General features: G+C 44.5%; 1 protein-coding gene across 1 annotated transcript in view; it reads left to right on the plus strand.

Annotated features, from left to right (window-relative positions):
* Positions 1-18,161, plus strand: part of LOC147750636 (lysosomal alpha-glucosidase-like) — an 817,641-nt gene that overhangs the window by 582,697 nt on the left and 216,783 nt on the right. Inside the window, exons 18-19 of the mRNA XM_086967236.1 lie at positions 4,341-4,397; positions 10,039-10,169. Coding sequence (XP_086823362.1) covers positions 4,341-4,397; positions 10,039-10,169 — 188 coding nt within the window. The remainder of the gene's footprint in view (positions 1-4,340; positions 4,398-10,038; positions 10,170-18,161) is intronic.

Genomic DNA, 18,161 nt, shown 5'->3' on the forward strand with positions numbered 1-18,161 from the left:
GCAGTTTTAACTACTTTGCTTAGGAAAATTAGCTGAATCATCTGTACTAAGATCGAACAAAGGCTAGGAGTACTGACCACTGGTCATCTTCAATGCTGAGAGTATCACTCTCGCTCTATTAGTTAATGCTTATCACCCAATACTCTAGTCTTCTTAATTCATCTTCATGAAACTGTATGTGATATATGTCACTAGACCAGAACTGTGGAACACGAATGCTGTAGTGAAGATATGGAGCCTCCAAAGTACATCAAAGACGTTTAAATAATTTAAAATATTTTTTCCTATAAGCTTCATTTACAGGACGGAAGGTGTGAGTACAGGCTGTCGTTGTGCTCCAGTTATTGTTTGATGTTTATGAGATGAAGTTAGTTTGTTTTGTTTCAAAAACCAAACCATAAACTTTCAGTTGATGGCATAGATCACTGACTTAACAGAGAGCAAAGAATGACACAGTTTAGAGATACCTTACCGGACAGTCAATAAACTACAGTGGCTAAAAGCTCCAATGGTAGAAAGCATTCAAGTTCTCTCAAAAAAGGTAAAACAGCCTTATAAAGTGAATAAGGCGGACCCAGCCTGCCACGCGCAAGAATTGACTCTTAGAAAGAAAATAGACTGTTATAAAATCTTGAATAAGAAATGGATCATGTAAAAGGTCGAAGGCGATGGTGCCCCCACATCATGCGACCTCCTGCTTCACCTTTCCTCCTGCTTCACCTTTCCTCCTGCTTCACCTTTTCCACTGGGGGTAAAAGTCATCACTTCTGATCCCGTGGAACACCGTCCACAAATAAATGTGCTTGTAAGTGTGTCTCGTTTCAGGTTGTACGGCGAGCTAGAGGAGTCTTTCTGGGACCCATCTGTATCCTTGTTTTTATAGTAAAACAGAAAAGAACATTCAATCCTCAAATACTCAGCATCAGACGAAGCAGTGCATGCAAACCTCAAAGTCTGTTTAAGACAAATCTTGTGATGTTAAAATATTTCTTAAATAAAATTCATCTACACCAGAGAACAAAAATGTCTACAACTAGACATTCATGCACCTGGGTGTTTTCATTATAGTTTTCTTTAAACTGAGAATAACAATAGATACTGTACAGCGTCTTCTTAGTCTGCTGGAACCCAGGTTGTATCTCTCTCCTCTAGCCATGTCATCTTATAGAACCCCTTTAGTGGGCGGGTCTACAGGACTTTTATGCAATCATGCTCTCTTTATGTCAATGTCTCTCCCTTGGCAAAACTGATTCATTGACTAATGCTTACACACTGCACAATACGCAGACCACACTTGGCTCATGCTGCTGCTGTTTGTTTAGTTGTTATAAAGAGTATGCAGACTGTAGCCACTAGTGTTGGCTGAAACATCAGCTCCAAACAAGTTTATTACATGCCTTCTTATTTGCTGATCTCATTGGCACTGCTGTGAATCCTTCTGCCAGGCCAAAGGGTCTCCCAACCCATTGGTCTACATTCGATCAAGAACTGGATTCCTGCGTCGATCTGGAGTTGGTGCCATTTTGAACAAGACGAACAAGGTAATGCATTAGCCAACCCGTTGTCTAGGTTTGCAATATGCAAATTTGAAATACAATACTCCACCACAGGCACTAGCTCTCTCAAAAGCTGTACCACTCACTTGTCGCAAACCATCATCTTTAAGGACTTGTACCACAACCTTGTTGCCAATTATGAGAGTCATTTACTTGTTCTCATCTCCTGTGTCCCCAGCCTGACCTCCAGCGCCACAGGAAGGAACTCGTGGAATACAATGTTATGACTCTTCTCCCTCCAGCCCTCTTTCCTTCAGACCAATTTTCTGCGTACCACCATCCCCGCTCGTATGAGTCAACACCACCTGACCCCAACGTGTTTAAAATATTTCCACCTTTCATGTCGATTGTTTATGCAAAAGTCACATTTTCACACTGTTGTGGCCCTTCAGAAATCAGAGCCACAGGTGTAAGTTTTGCCTAATCCTGTCTTTAGTTCATATTCTGAGATGAGGCATTTCTGCACCTTGCATGGTCAAATACAAAAGGCTCTTCCTGGTGACACTACCTTGCATGCAAGATTACGTTCATTTAGCGCATGTTGAAATTATCTCAAGTCACACTTTCGTCTGTCAGAAACATGTCATAATAGTCTCCACAATTTTTGTAATTTATTTGCTGGTAACCGAGACGTAATGGCCACCGGGTCCAGCCCTGTGCCAAAGAAGATGGTAGTAGTGCCCGGGCCTTTCTTTTTTTCGGGCATTATATTCACTACAATCACTCCTGCCACTTTTTCCAAGATGGTCATCTGCCTCTAGCACTCACCTCTGTTGCCTGCCTATCCTATTAACAGGAGGTCCTCAAAAGAGTGCAGTACCACCTCTGACCCTGCCACCTTTAATCATCCCTTCTCTGAATATACTGAATGTCTTGAAAATTGCACAAACTTCGAAACAACCTGTTAATATTGCCTTATCCATGAAGATTTGGCCTGCGAAGCGAATTCAAAGCAGTTAAGAATTGCTGGTGCTGAACTGGCAGGAGTCAGAAAGTCAATTAGATGACCAACTTCCCCATCTACGTTCCTACCCTGACCTGCCCACCATCTGCACCACCATGTCAATGCTCAAGCATGTCAGTGAGCACTAGTCTAAATCACAAAAATAATTTATGGGGCCACCTTTGGGCCAGGACAGGCGTTGAATCGCCTAAATTACTCTATAGTTTTCTTGGGTGCAATGCCACATAGGGAGATTATGTTCTCAACTGTGTGCAGAAGTGTGGCTCACTGGTTAGAGAAAGCAGACCCTGATGCAGAGGTCAGACCTGGGACCAGGGTTCAATTCCCGATGCAGCAGGGTCTTGAGCTCAAAATGTCCACGGACTCGATAATTCTCGCCTTGGTGCCTACTCGAATCATGGGTTCACACTCTGCAACTCTGGGCAATATCTTGCTTAATCTCCACTATGGCCCCATCGCGATGGGATGCCTTGGGGATGCCCAGTAGGAATTATCTCACAGGAAAAGCCAGGACGGGTTCCCAAAGCAGGCGCTAAGAGACCTGTCGGTGATTTGGCGCTATATAAATCGAAACTTACATAACATAACTGTACAAGCCATCTTGCCTTACCTCAGCTCCTTCATCAGTTGCCTCTGTACAATGTCTATTCGTTCTTTCACTGAACAAAACATCTATGGGCTTATATCCAAGCAGGCCCTGCTGTATGGAATCCCAAACAACTGGTCAAAACCTGTCTTTAACAATGTTGCTGCTTCCCTGTTAGGACATTTTCTAACCCATCTTTCCATTGTCTCCCGGCTTTATTGACCTACTGACCTTTCGCCATCACTCTTCTGCCTGCCCACTTCCTCCATTGCCTGACCCCAGACTCTGGTTGCCAAAACATTGTGGAGGGGGGAGGGGTTCCTTAGAAATTGGTAGAAAACTCCTTCATTAAAGTTCCAGCATGCTCACAGGCTTACTTTTGGTGCCCCCACCGCTCCAGGGGTGGGACGCCCTGAAAAGGGTTCACATGAAAATGTCAATCAATTGATAGTGTGCTCTGATGGTGCTGGCCTATACAGGTCACTGTTTATAACTGCAACCTATTGTATTCCCCCCCCCCCCCCCCCCCATGATTTTGAAGCATTAAGGCTTCTCCTGGTCTGGACCTCCTCATTGTACTGAAACTGTGCAAACAGTCCGACACGGATGTTGGATATCCTTTACTCTTCTGGCTATTTGAGCAGAGCACCCCCCCCCCCCCCCCGTGCCTTTGCCTGTTCCCTTTCGTCCCTTCCTTGCACCTGGTCTCCTTCTGCAGAACTTTAAATATGTCTAGGAGCTCTAGTCTTTCTTTGGTGCCCATAATCACCCCCAGTGGCTCTGCAATGCCCATATGTGGGAACCTTATTTTTCTCTCCGTTTGTTTCTTGCCCTCTCTCCTTGTCTCTGCTACACCCATTCGCTTTTCTATGCAGGACGTCGTTATAGGATGAACTCTGAACTTTGTCTTTAAAGAAACAGTATTCTTTTGTGCATATTAGGACACTAAAAAATATTACTGAAAGATCTTTCTGTGGCATCTCTTTATTGCCTGCCATAAATACAGTGTTTAGTTGGAAAATGTATCTTAATTGCATGCATCGCTGGCTGAATGATATCAAATGTATTGTTTAACACAGTCGTATACACAAGCATTAAGTGTGCTAGGCTCTGGTAAAGCCCTTGCAGTGCCGAGTTATCGGTTGGCAAAAGAAAGTCCATGTTATCTAAGCATCGTTTTAATTAGATACAATTGTGTTGATGTGTAGAAAAATCTGTTTTATATCTTTTATAGGGAGCAACATCGGTGAACGTTTATTTCCCCGAGGCCCGATGGTTCAACTACTACACGGTATGGGCCAATAAAAAAGTACATAATGCTTTTCTATAATTTGCTAGCGTAATAAATATACAGTATTGTAGATCAATTTGTATCCATTGGAGTCTGTGTCAAACACTCAAGCATCAGCACAATAGCACAAGGCTCTTTCCCGCGCAATCAGGGGCTTTGGGTAGGCCATTGTTTACAGATTATGTACACCGGGGGAACGAGCAGACACAATGGATGGCCTCGTTTATCACGGTTTGTGATGAGCTAGTCTTTCTTCTAATGTGGACCGCACACTAATGATGCCCTTGCAGTGCTAAGTGCAAAGCACGGGAAAATATGGCGCTTGCAGCATTTGTTGTTTCCTGCGCATTTCCCCAGCCACAAAATGTGCAGCAGGCTAAGAGTCTATTTGTATAATGTTAGACAATATTTGCCTCAGGGTTGAGAAGTCCCTCTGGAGATAGGAGGGTTTTCCGTGACCATCCTACTCAAAATCAAGACCCCAGTATCACTGAGCAAAGGAGGGGAGGGAACATTGGGAAGGCAGTCACCCCTTTTCATTATCTGTAACTGCTTACTAGCCAGTCAGTCAAAAAGTTTATTTCGATAATATAGATCTCACACAATAACATCAAGAAAATAAAATAAAAGCCTTTTCAGCATGAAAGAACATTTGGAAATCAGATAACCCTATACAGAAAAAAATTCCCCACACACTAAAAGCAGGAAGCATGATTCCTATATTGGATTTCCAATTTGCATTCACCTCCCCGCCCCCCCCCCCTCATAAATTGTAATGGCCCTCTTTTCATTTAACCAATTGCCAAAGTGGTAAACTGAGACTTTAAATTTAGGAATAAAAAACACTTTTTTTCTTGGACATTTAAAAAGCACAAAAAAGAAAAATGCGAGCAAATGTGTTTGGAACTCAAAACCAAGGGCAGCATATCTCTTTCTCCACTAACCCTCTGCCCCTGTTGCAACTTATCAGAACCACAACGAAGGCCAGCCTAAATAGTTTAGGTTTACTTTAATAAAGGCTGGAAACCCATGTTATGTGGGATTTCAGACCTAGACTAGTGCAAACAGGTGTATTGGATTTCACCACTAACGTTTTGACTTCAGCCAGTTTCCTTTCGAACTATGAATCGGAGTAAAATATACTACAAATTGTCTCATTGTCACCATCCCATGTGATGCCTTGTAGGGATCACTACAGCCCATCCACTCCTGAGTTCTGTGCCCAATATCAATCTCTTATTTGTTCTAAATTCAAAACTTCTCTTATGGTTGATATGGGAAAGTGGTCTTGGCCAAGCAACTGAAAAACCATAAGAATGGCACACTTTGTCCTCTCCTCCACGTAGGGTACCTCATTGCTTGATGGATGTTATAAGCTGGTGATGCTGGCAGTAGAGTAAGCCGTCTCATGATCAATCTATTCTTCTCTTTCTGGGTAGTACAAGTCTTTGAAAACACCCAAAAGCCCACAGCATAATTTGCTAAAGAGATACTCTTTGATTAATATACTTTCAACGTAAAGGTAATGCACACCCTCTGATTCGTATACTACTAATTCACTACCAGTATAAGCAAGAGTCTTACGTGTACATTACAGCATCGGCCGCAGTTAAGGTATACATTCAATATGACACCCAGCTAGGCAAATGAGTTATTCCTTTAAAAAACTATATGGCTGACCCAGATGGAGTTCTCCACATTCATCGGGCCTACTGGTGTGATTTTCGACTTGAATTTTGGACGCTAGCCATAAACTCCAGATTATCCAACAAATACGAATATCATATCAGGAAATGTTCCAGATTGCATGAGACAAGCCTGGTTTTATTTCCAGATTGATGACATGATTTATTGCATGAGCTTCGAAATGAAGCATTTTGAGGAACCTCAATGTATTTTTATCTGCCAGTATAACTTTTTGGCACTGCCTTGTCATGTTAAGTCTCATTACTGTATGTCATGTATGCTGAATAATTGCGTGCTTAATTGTAATCCATGATGAAATGGTAATAAAAAAAGATTTTCCAGACCTCTTGTTAGAAATAAACTGTGAACAGATGGATGAATAAAGAGCTGTTTATTTCGTGCCTGGTCTCACCGCTGCTAGCCTCACACAGCGTTCTAAGGAGAGCGCCCTCATCAACATTCTAAAAGGGTTACAACAACTGTTCCTGAGGGAAGGGGTGGAAGGAACATTCCAATGGAACATGTGAATGATAAGGAGCAATTACAACACCTCTGTTTGTTTGTAAAACCAATGGAAACATCCTTCTGTAATAATAATGGGCAATTTTTACTTACTAATAAATTATGTACTCCAGTAATCAGTGGGGCTGAAACTGAAAACGCCACACAATGGTGAAAGTATCTTGACTAACAAAGTCAACAGTTCCTCCTTCACCACATATGTCATAGCATATCAGCAGAGGGCAGAGATTGCATCATTCCCAGGTCCCACACTTTTTCAGTACCTGTGCTTATGGTACACAATGTTCATTAAGACTTTGAAGGGGACTGCCCTGCTTATTAATGACTCAGCAATGAACACGACTATGCCACTAGAAAGGGCCACAGGCTGGCGTTGCCTGCTTTTCTTTTTCTTTAGCAGGAGGATTTTTTTAAACTACAAAATAGGTGCCTAGATTAGGGTGTTTTGTTGCAGTTTTATGTATGCCAAGCATGGCCAACTAGCATCAGTGTAAAAATAAAGGGTGGCTATATTTACATAGATCTACATGAACCCAGTGTAGGCAGGGGCTCTTGTTGGATGACTATTCTTAACGGTAAGCAAGATGTCCTAAGGGCAAAGGAAGACTTTTCTGTCTCCAAGTTCAAACACATTATACTATTTACCTATGATGATTTGTACAACGTCTTAAAATGGTGTAACCAACTACCTGCAGGGATCGTGTCATTTTGAGAGAAGTCCTGTTTTCCTTCCGCACCTACTTGCAAGAATTGATTAAAATCCCATTCCCTACGTGAGACATCTATCTTCCCATGCCTTTTCCTTCCACTCCAATTTGGATTCCCTCATAGCTTTCCTAAAGCATGCCCCTTTTTGTTGTATATCCTTCATATCCTATGGCGCATTTTTTAAAAAACTCTCCGGATCTCTCTGGCTCCTTTACATTTCTAAACCCCCTCTCTGTCATAGAAAGTGGGCCAATCCAGGACCATCATCGTCTCGTTCCATCATTGGATGTAGTTTTGATCAGGGGCATACAATTATGGTTCTAACATGTGATTCCTGTTTTGGTAACCCCATTTCTAACATCAGAGGATTAGGCTCACTTGCTTTACTGGGATTAGTGGAAGCTCATCTTTGTGGCAATGAACACAGATCAAACTCAGAGCAACAATGACCTGAGCCTCAGTGTGTATGGGTTGCCTCAAAGTAACTAAATTAGGCCATTTCTGCACCCTAATGATGCCCATTTCCATAATACTGAAGGGTGTGGTGGGGCATTCATCACACAAATGAGGTAATGGCTTTTGGACATTCACTCCAGTGAGGACGATCCCTAGTTTAGGCTAGAATGTTCATCACTTGGCACCTAGGACTGCCAAAGCCAGGCCTGGATTTTCCTGGCTCTGCAGAGGCTCATTGGTCACTGACTATTGACTAGGAACCCGAGGACCTCCTTGAGGCAGGTGCAATGACGATTTGCACCCACAATCAAGGAAGGAAGAGGAAGTCCCATTGCACGTCGGGAGAGAATGGTGGCTGCGAGCACTGCTGCTCATTCTAGAGTACACAATATGATGTAGTATGACTCTTCTAAAGTGTGGTAGGTGCTGGTGCAGTTCCTTCTGTATGTGACACACATACATACAAGTTGTGCCTAGCATAATGCTGCTTAAGGATTCAGAATGCATTGTTGCAGAATCAGGATCAGCTGTATTTCGAAATGCTTTGAAGCTAAATTCTAATCAAAATATTTGTTTGCAGAATAAGGGAATTAGGTTTTTGTGCATGTCAAAGGTATTTTACATTTTCCAGGGGACTAACGAGTAATGTTTGGTATATGACCTGGGTCCACATAGAGCAATGGCCACTGTATATGCCCAGCAGTTATTGTCCCACCCAAAAAATATAATGCAACCCTTTATAATTATGATATGTGCTTGTTTTTAGGTAATCGGCAGCCAGCAGGTGTCTTTAGGCAGAACTAGGGTTAGCAAGACATGCACTTATTTAGAGTTGGCTTTGAGTGAGTCCCTCCCTCATGATTGGTTGACTTTGTTGTTTGTCTCAGCTGTCTGCTTTTGATTTCAATGGCTTTTCTCCCAGTTCATTTGCTTCTCCTGTTTGAAAGCATTTCAGCCTCAGTCTTCTGAGTGGTTGAGTTGTATCCTTTTACTACATACCTCAGGGTCTCTTTTATTTAATTTTCAGCTCTCCACAAAAGGGTGTTTCACTTTTTATTACATATTTAAATGTTCTGTTCTTGCAGGGCCGTCCGCCATGGTAATTTAAGTATGCATTATGACACATGCTTGCATCACCAGTTATCTTCGAATGCGTTCTTTAGTAGAAAACCTATCGCATGATTTCCACCCTTCAGAAAGATTATCGACAATCATTCCAAAGACTCTGGCGCTGCCATTTAATGCAGAGAGCTATTGTCTTTGCCCAGAGTTTCTTACATGTAACTTATGGATATTCAAAAACAATTTAAGGGGATTGGTCAATAGCTGCTGGTTTGTGGATGTTTGTGGTACATGGCGAATGGCCTGTTTTGGCAAACCTCCAACTAAACACTTGTAAATCTTTAGAAATACCACTGACCCTGCTTTTGCAGTGGGTGTTACACTCAGGGACAGGAAAGATGGCTAGCAGGGGAAAAACCTATAATCTCTTTAACAGTAACCTCTTCTACTCCCTTCCCTAATTAACCCATCTGTCTCTTTTGCACCTGTCAGTTGTGCACTGCATGTCAGATATCACTGTATCTGCTTGTTTGTATGCTGTCTGTTTAACACACCATGCATTCATTATGATGGCAACCTTTTAATCAATTTTCCACGTACTAGTTGTTTTTCTTTTAAAAAATATATCACCGAACATGTGGCTGTTTCCTGGCCGCACATCAACATTTGTGGACTTATCTTCACACATTCAAAAAGTGACAACGATGGTGGGTCAGGAAGAACTACATATAATGCACATTGACATTTTGAACATGAGGAAAGTGGTGGGAAACTGACACCTTAGCCTAATATTAAAACTCTTACTTTGAAATCATTGATAGTAATTGCTGCCTACTGGAAATTTAAATGTACATCAAAAATGGCAGCATGACGAGCAATAAAATGTGGACCATGGGTGCCTAAAGTTGGTCATTGAGGACCAGAGCTGTCGAAATTTCAGCTTTTAAAAATAGTTATATTTGTATAGAGGGAACATGGAATTTGTGTACATACTGTTTGATAATTTATAAATCTGCATGGCTACAGCCCTTGTGGACCGCTGTTGGGCAGCCCTTCTCTTGACCATGGTTATTACACCCTAAGTCTTTTCCAAATATCCCACTTTGCTTCACATAATTAGTTCTTCAGATGTTGTTTGTATATATGCATAACCTCAGTCATATGTACATCTAAACCTATATATAAATAAAGTGTATTTCTGTTTTAGGGTGAGGAGATACCACATTCTTGGCACAACATCTCCACTTCCATTCCAGCGCCTTTAGATACAATTCCCCTTTTTGTTCGCGGAGGATACATTCTTCCAACACAGGACCCTGCCCTAACAACAACTCTAAGGTGTGTATGTCAGAATTCCTGCCAAGACTCCAGAGGGGGTTTAACTGTTTGCAGCTGGTAATGATGACGAAGGATTCTTGTAAAAGTTAAACATGCATGCAACTGATGAAAAGAAGACGATTGGCATTTGAAATGGATGAACATTTTTCTCTACATTTCATGAAATATTGTGAGAAATTGAAATTTGCAATTTTGTTCAAAAAAGAAACTGTGAGGGATGAAATCTACTCAATATATATGCACATACATGGTATATGTTCAAGGTATGTTGTTGAGTTAGGAAAAATACATCTATACTTTTCGATATGCACTTACCTTTTAAACTTTAATATTCTGGGAGTTGATATTCAATAGTACCATCTTTATTTTAATGTAGTAACCTTTGCAGCAGGGTCGCTGTAGTGTGTTCTTGCCCCACTTCAAATCCTAGCCCCAGTCAACGCAGCTACAGAAGGGACTTTTTGAGCTGAACAGAAACCAACTGTGTCTCCCTTGTCGCCGTTTTCTTTTTCCTTCATGGTTAGAAGATGCCTGTCACTGTTTCTGGTCAATAAATATTTTTACTTTGAATTCCATTTATTCCATCAACTCCACTGATGCACAGGAATAATGTTCACAGATCCTAATTTTCTACAAAATCGGCCTAATTAACACATCAGCTGGCTCAAACGAAAAGACAACTGCTTGCTTACAGAGTCGTTTTAAGGCATGGGCACAGTGGGCAATTGCTCAGGGCCCCCACCTTCTTCGTAATTTCAATGTAAGAACCTCTCTCTGTTTACCTCTGACTCTGACCCTTGACCCTGTTTTCAGGTTAGGCCGCTCCCCATGCCGCACAGCACCACCTGTGTGTCGTGCCCCCAAGCCCCGCTGCTGCCGCTGCTGGAAGTTCGAGACCCACTGTTTGGTAAAACAGGAAATTAGGAACATAAATTTCATATGGACATGGACTGACACCAAAAATTAATGACTATGGATAGGCAATGTGCACAGTAGAAAAATATATATATTTTATTTAGTAGTATTCTTGAAAATGAGAGTTTTTTTTAATATAAGTATAGTTTATAAATACATAATATTGTAAACATTCATTATTTTAGATCTCACTGTGGATCTCTTACTGTGCAGTTTATAGTCTTTTTCTCTAGGTCACAGTACATTTCAAATGATTATACAATAGATAAACAAATCAAAAGAAGTGCAAAAATACAAAATAACTTAGTATTGATCTGGGAACATGGCTAGAAGTAATTGGTAATTGCTACGCGCGTTTCGGCTATTAGCCTTCATCAGGGAGCCATGATGTATATTCCAAATGTACCAAGAATTGGTAACTGCAATGTTCACTAGGGTGCAACTGGGATCAATGCTAAAACGCCTCTATAATAGCAGAAATGAACTCTTCACTCTTTTCCCGAGTAGATGGTCGTGTAGGAGTTGAGAAGTTATCATGTGGTTGTCGGCGATATAGAAAGCTTGTTTTTTAATGCACCAGAGGTCGTCAACATGAGTGATACACGGGAGCTAAGGATAGTCTGCTCAGGAGAATGGTGACGTCCTCCGATCAGGGGGTCTGGCTCTCCGGCATCTCAATCATGTGTCGGATGGAGTTCGAGACCCACTGCTCTTATGCTCGTTCTGCCTGTCTATATCTATGACACTGCTTGATATTGTATATTAGTTGTATTTCGCCTTTGTTCTGTTGCCTGTATTTTTTTGCACTGTTTTTTGCTGATTGTGTCTCCTTTTGCCTTCTGTATCCCGCACTTCCTCCCGTTTCCCGCCGCAATGTCCCCTGCGGCCCGCCCCCTCTGCTCGCCCAACCGCCGTCCCGCTCCCGCCTACGATGCTAGCACCATCCACGCACTCAACACCGGACGATCACACACCTGTTTCCAGGCTACCCGAAGCGCACATAAGGACCCTCCTCCTGCTGGAACTGCAGCCTCACCAGCATCCGATCCGCCAAACCAACCACCATGAAAGAGCGCAACCACCTCAGATGCATCCTTCTCAACACAAACTCCGCCTGCAAACACACTGTTGAACTCTGGGACCTACTCCAATCCACCTCCCCAGACGTTGCCTTCCTGACGGAGACCTGAATGAATGCCTCCTCGGCACCCGTCATCACCATATCCATCCCGAACGGCTACAAGATCACCTGCAGGGACTGCACCAACGGAACAGGAGGAGGAATCACCATCGTCCACAGGAACACCCTCAGAGTCTCGACCAACACCGACGATGCCCTCAGCACCTGCACTTCCAGATCCACACAATCCCAACACCACCCTCAGAGGAACCCTCGTCTACAGAACCCCCGGACCCCGGCCACAGTTCAGCGACTCCATCACTGACTTCGTCAGCACGGACACCCTCTCCTCCACAGACTACATCCTCCTCGTGTACCTGAACTGCCACCTTGAGAACAACAACACCAACTCCACCACCTTGATCGCCAACCTCGGACTCAGATAGCTCGTCACAACACCCACTTACTCTGCTGGCCACACGCTTGACCCCATCTTCTCCGCAAGCGCCCACATCTCCCTCAGCCACACCACCAAACTCCAATGGACCGACCATCGCTGCATCCACTTCATTTCCGGAAACTCACCATGCACCACCGCACCCAACAGATTCCTCGCCGCTGCTGGAGCAAAGTCCAGCTAACCACCAACCTCGCCCGGAGCCCACCCGACGACCCCACCGACCCTGATACCACCGCCCGCAACCTCAGACAGTGGATCGACGACTGCTCCAACATCCTCGCCCCGATCAAGAAACCCTCCAACAGACAAACCAGCAAGAAAGCCAACTGGTTCACCGAGGACCTCCAGGCCTTCAAGCAAACTTGCAGAAAACTAGAGAAGAAATGGCACATGAACCGACACCGGACAACTACGCAGCGACAAGAACGCCACCCACAGACACCATAATCTCATCAGATCCGCCGAAAGGGCCTCCTTCGAAGACTGCCTAGATGACAACAAACAGAACAGCAAAGAGCTCTTCAACATTGTGAAGGAACTCTCCAATGCCAGCTCCAACACCAACAACATCCCACCTTCGCAAGACCTGTGCGATTCCCTTGCCACCTTCTTCCATTGCAAGATCGCAGACATCCACGACAGTTTCAATGTCACGACCGCCCCGACAGCCACTGAGACCTCTGTCCCCACGGCCACCCGGCTCTCCCGGACCAACATAAGCGACAACGACACCATCAAAATCATGAACACCATCCACTCCGGATCCCCGTCAGACCCATGCCCACACCACATCTTCAACAAAGCCAGCACCACCATTGCACCCCATCTCCGGAAAGCCATCAACATCTCCTTCGAGACAGTGACTGTCCCGGAGAGCTGGAAGCACGCCAGATCAACGCCTTACTCAAAACCCAAGGCTGACCCTAAGGACCTCAAGAACTTCCGGCCCATCTCCCTGCTCCTGTTCCTGGCGAAGGTTATTGAGAACACCGTCAACTGACCCGCTACCTCGAGGAGAACAACATCCTGGACCCCTACCAGGCCGGGTTCCGCAGCAACCACAGCACCGAAACTGCCCTCATCGCCGCTACCGACGACATCAGGGCCCTGCTGGACAATGGCAAACCGCGGCCCTCATCCTCCTGGACCTGTCGGCCGCCTTCGACACTGTCTGCCATCACACCCTATGCACATGCCTCCCTGACTCCCGGATCTGAGACATGGCCCTGGACTGGACCACCTCCTCCCTCTCCGGCAGAACCCACTTACTGCCCCAAAGCCACTGAGATCCTCTGCGGTGTACCCCAGGGCTCATCCCTCAGCCTGACACTGTTCAACATCTACATGGCACCACTCGCCCACGTCGCATGACTACATGACCTCAACATCATCTCCTGCGCCGACAACACCCAGCTGATCTTATCCCTCACCAAGGACCCCCTCCCCGCCAAAACCAACCTCCAGGAAGGAATGAAAGCCCTCGCTGAGTGGATGAGGAACAGCCGTCTGAAGCTGAACTCGGACAAGACAGAAGTCCTCATCCTCGGCTCCACCCCCTCCGCCTGGGATGACTCCTGGTGGCCAACCGCACTGGGAACAGCACCAACACCCACTGACCATGCACGAAACCTGGGGTTCATCCTCAACTCTACTCTTTCCAAGACAAAGCAGGTCAACGCCGTCTCGTACTCCTGCTTCAACACCTTCCGCATGCTCCACAAGATCTACAGGTGGATCCCCACCGAAACAAGATGAACGGGTACCCAGGCACTCGTCAGCAGCAGGCTGGACTACGGAAACGTCCTCTACGCAGGAACCTCGGCCAATCTCCTGAAATGACTACAACGCATTCAGAACGCCTCTGCACGGCTAATCCTCAACATCCCTTGCCGCAGCCACATCACATCCCACCTGAGAGACCTGCACTGGCTCCCGGTCAACAAGAAGATCACTTTCAAGCTCCGCACTAACGCACAAAAGGCACTCCACAACACCGGACCAGCATACCTCAACAGACGACTCAGCTTCTACACCCCCAACCGAGAGGTCCGCTCTGCCGACTTCGCCCTCGCCACCGTTCCCCGCATCCAAAGAGCAACCTCCGGCGGCTGATCGTTTACTCCTACAGCAGACCCAGGACCTGCAAACCTTCAGAAGACTACTCAAGACCTGGCTATTCGAGCAGTAGCAGCATCCCCCCCCCCCCGCGCCTTGAGACCCCGACGGGTGAGTAGTGCACTTTACAAATGTTCTAATTGATTGATTGATTGATTGATTTACTCTCTCTGAGACTTTTCCACATATTTTAATAGACTGCTTAGTAGTTATTACACAATAATTACGTGGTGTCAATCAGGACTGGCTTTAGGGCAGTCCGACTGGTGCGGCCACACTTAGCACTGACCTATGGAAGGGGGCACTGACCTCAGGTGGATGGCTGTGTTTAGTGATAGCTTAGGATTGGACAGATGAGGGGCACTTTGCCTGGTGGTAGTGACAGAATCCAATGAGGCAGTCATGGGTGGGGGGGGGCAGCAAAAATTGTTTTTGCACCAGGCCCCACCAGTGTTAAAGCCGGCCCTTGTGTCAACTATTATAAGTTTGCTCACATCAACCTGATGAATAGGCAAGATTTTTGTAACGCTCTCGGTGAAACCCTGAGAGTCCAGGCTGGAGAAGGGAGGTATGTTTTAAAAAATTTTTTTATTAAGTTTAGTGTAATAGACTGGTCGGTCCAAATAAAAATTACAAAACACCGGTGAGCAATGCTATACAGGAGAGTTGCCGAAGGCTCCACGGCCTTGTGCCTATCAATGCTTTATGTGGGGGAGCCTCAGGGGACCTTGATCTATCATTCCATGAGTTCACATCCAGGAGATTATTCATTTATTGAAATTGTTCCTATTTCCTTAACAGTGGAGAAGAGAAACACCGGCTAACTTGCTTCGGTTCCTTTAGCAAATGGCCACTTTGTTTATATCCGGACAGATGCTGGCCAGATCCATCAATATAGGATTAGAGAAAAAAGTAAATGACTACCAATTCATTCATCAGAATAATCTCTACTGCAAATCTTACATACATTAAAATCAACCTCAATTAGAGCTTGGTTTACAACTTTTTGCAAACATCAGCATTTATTGAATCATATGCGAGAAATGATCCCATAACCATACGCATTGTGATTCGTCCAGACAGCTTTCAGCATTGAAAAGAGTGTATTACTGAATTACATTGAATAACCTTTTCATTAAAAGGTCTATGGTTCAACAGATCTCCTGTTTTCTTATTTGTTTGGAAGAGGTAGTTTACATGTATATGTGGTTAGATGGTATATAACTGCATTTCTCAAAACAGATGCAAATAATATTGTATGTCATCTGTTTCGGCTTGTCATCAACCAGACAAAGTCACTCAGTGGTGCCAACGTAGATACAAGAGGGCCATATCCAAGACTGATCTTCCAGATATGCATGTATCATAAATGCACATGAACTGACTCTAAACAAAATTAATGGGACTTAGGTGTGGAGCCCATCTCTGAACTATTAGCGGCCCGACCCCTCCTGTACTGGAGAAGGCTCTGGACAGTACGGAGCTTGCGGATTTCAGAGCTGAGTTTGCTGCTGTCTGGGGGTCGTTGAAGAGTAAGAAAATACCCTGGTTGCTCCATATTAAAACTATTGCCTATCGAATAGGAATGCCCCAAATATGGGAGACCCCGGCGGAGGGTTGTCCAGTGGTGTGGAGAACTGTGCTGCTGGCCTCTCTGAGGCACTACAACCTAAGTCTGCTGCACCGTTCGCCAAGTATGGGCAGGTGGTCTTCGGAATTTTTGCAGGTAAAACTCGTGCCCAGTAGGGAGGAATTTCTGGACCAAATAGAACCTCACCCTGCAAGAAAACTATATACGCAATTAAGGCACTGTTGCCTGCCACTTGGGACACTGACCTGCAAATGGGTAGGTCAAGAGGAGGGAATCTGCCCTGTCTGCAACAATAGCAAAGAAGACATTGCCCATGTTCTGTTTTTTTGCCCTGCTTATAGCACAATCCGGAGAGCTTGGCTGGTACCACTATGTAGAAATCTGGGACTAAAACATTGTGCTCAAGCCGGTAGAATTTTAAAATATGATACATCCCCCCTCATTGTGTTCTCGGTCTCCCGCTTTTTGTACGGTATGTGGCGCAGAAGGTCCACTTTGATTAATTGTGACTAATTATAATGCTGGCCATTTTTCGTTTGATAACTGATTGTTTAATAATGTTTTAACCGCTGGTTTTTAATTATTTATGTATTTTATTGTATGTACATACTTTGCTTGTGCTTTTATGGTCGTCGACCGAAATAAAGTTATCACAAACGAAATGAGAATTAATGTACATGGCCAGTGATTATCTGGAAAATCTGTCCTGAATCCGGTACTCCTGAATTTACATTGCACGCCATTACACTAACTGAGCAAATCCCTTACTCAGCCCTAAAAGAGGATGAACTTTTGATAATTAAGGATACATGGACCATTTGTGAAGTACCACTCACTACACCAGAAGCTCCCTGCCAACTCCAGCATCTCCATCGATTGCAGTATGACAATGCCTAACCTTAAAATAGGAGTATCCACAGGAACGCAGAGGCCTGCTGTATTTCCATTCATAAGCTGTTAGATCTGGCACCATCCCTTTATTTTGAACTCTAGTGAGGCTCTCATTACAACTGGTCACAAGTAGCTGGATACTCACTCATGAATACTTGCTCACAACTTACATAAAATAGCAGCTGCAGAATCTGGGCCTCTAATAGGATGAATTTTGGACATAAATCCTTGTTTTCCTTTCCTTTTCTACTAAAAGGCACACTAAACGTAAAGCCGATGGTCCATAAGTGGAAGGCAGATGCAGCAAAGGGTTAATACCTAGGATGGTTTCCCTCTTTCGATCTCTTCATGTTTGGGAAGACTGGAGACAGCAAACCCCATATAGCAAAGGAAACCATAACATGCCTACTGCGACCGCCCTCTTATCCCACCCCATCCTTATCACACTCACAAGCTGCCTCCTCTGAAACATCGTCAAAAACTCATTGATACTCCAGTAGCCACCGCCACAAAGACCCAATACCACCCCTCTAACTTGTACTCATCAGTGATCACTTAGTTCATGGGTACTCAGACATGACATAATGATCCATGATGGGGACATAAATATGGCAGGTTGATTTTTTTCCTGTTCTTAGGAATGTGTGCTTACTCTTCTCATGAGAAAGGCAAAGGGTACAGAAGAAGGTTCATTGATGATAGTAGCTGTTGTTTTTCGTGTGCCCCCTCCCACCCCTACCTACCATCTGTTTCTGACAATGAGCGGTAGTACCTACTCGAGCTGCACTCCCTTGCTCCTGTCACACTGCCCAAAGTGAGCTGCCATAGAGCCGACCGGTGTGAGGGTAGGCTGGCGCAAGTATGGGAATTTGATAGAGACTTACAGGACACCACAAGGCG

Source organism: Lissotriton vulgaris, chromosome 1_1 (genome assembly GCF_964263255.1).
Source record: "Lissotriton vulgaris chromosome 1_1, aLisVul1.2, whole genome shotgun sequence".
Lineage (NCBI taxonomy): Eukaryota > Metazoa > Chordata > Amphibia > Caudata > Salamandridae > Lissotriton > Lissotriton vulgaris.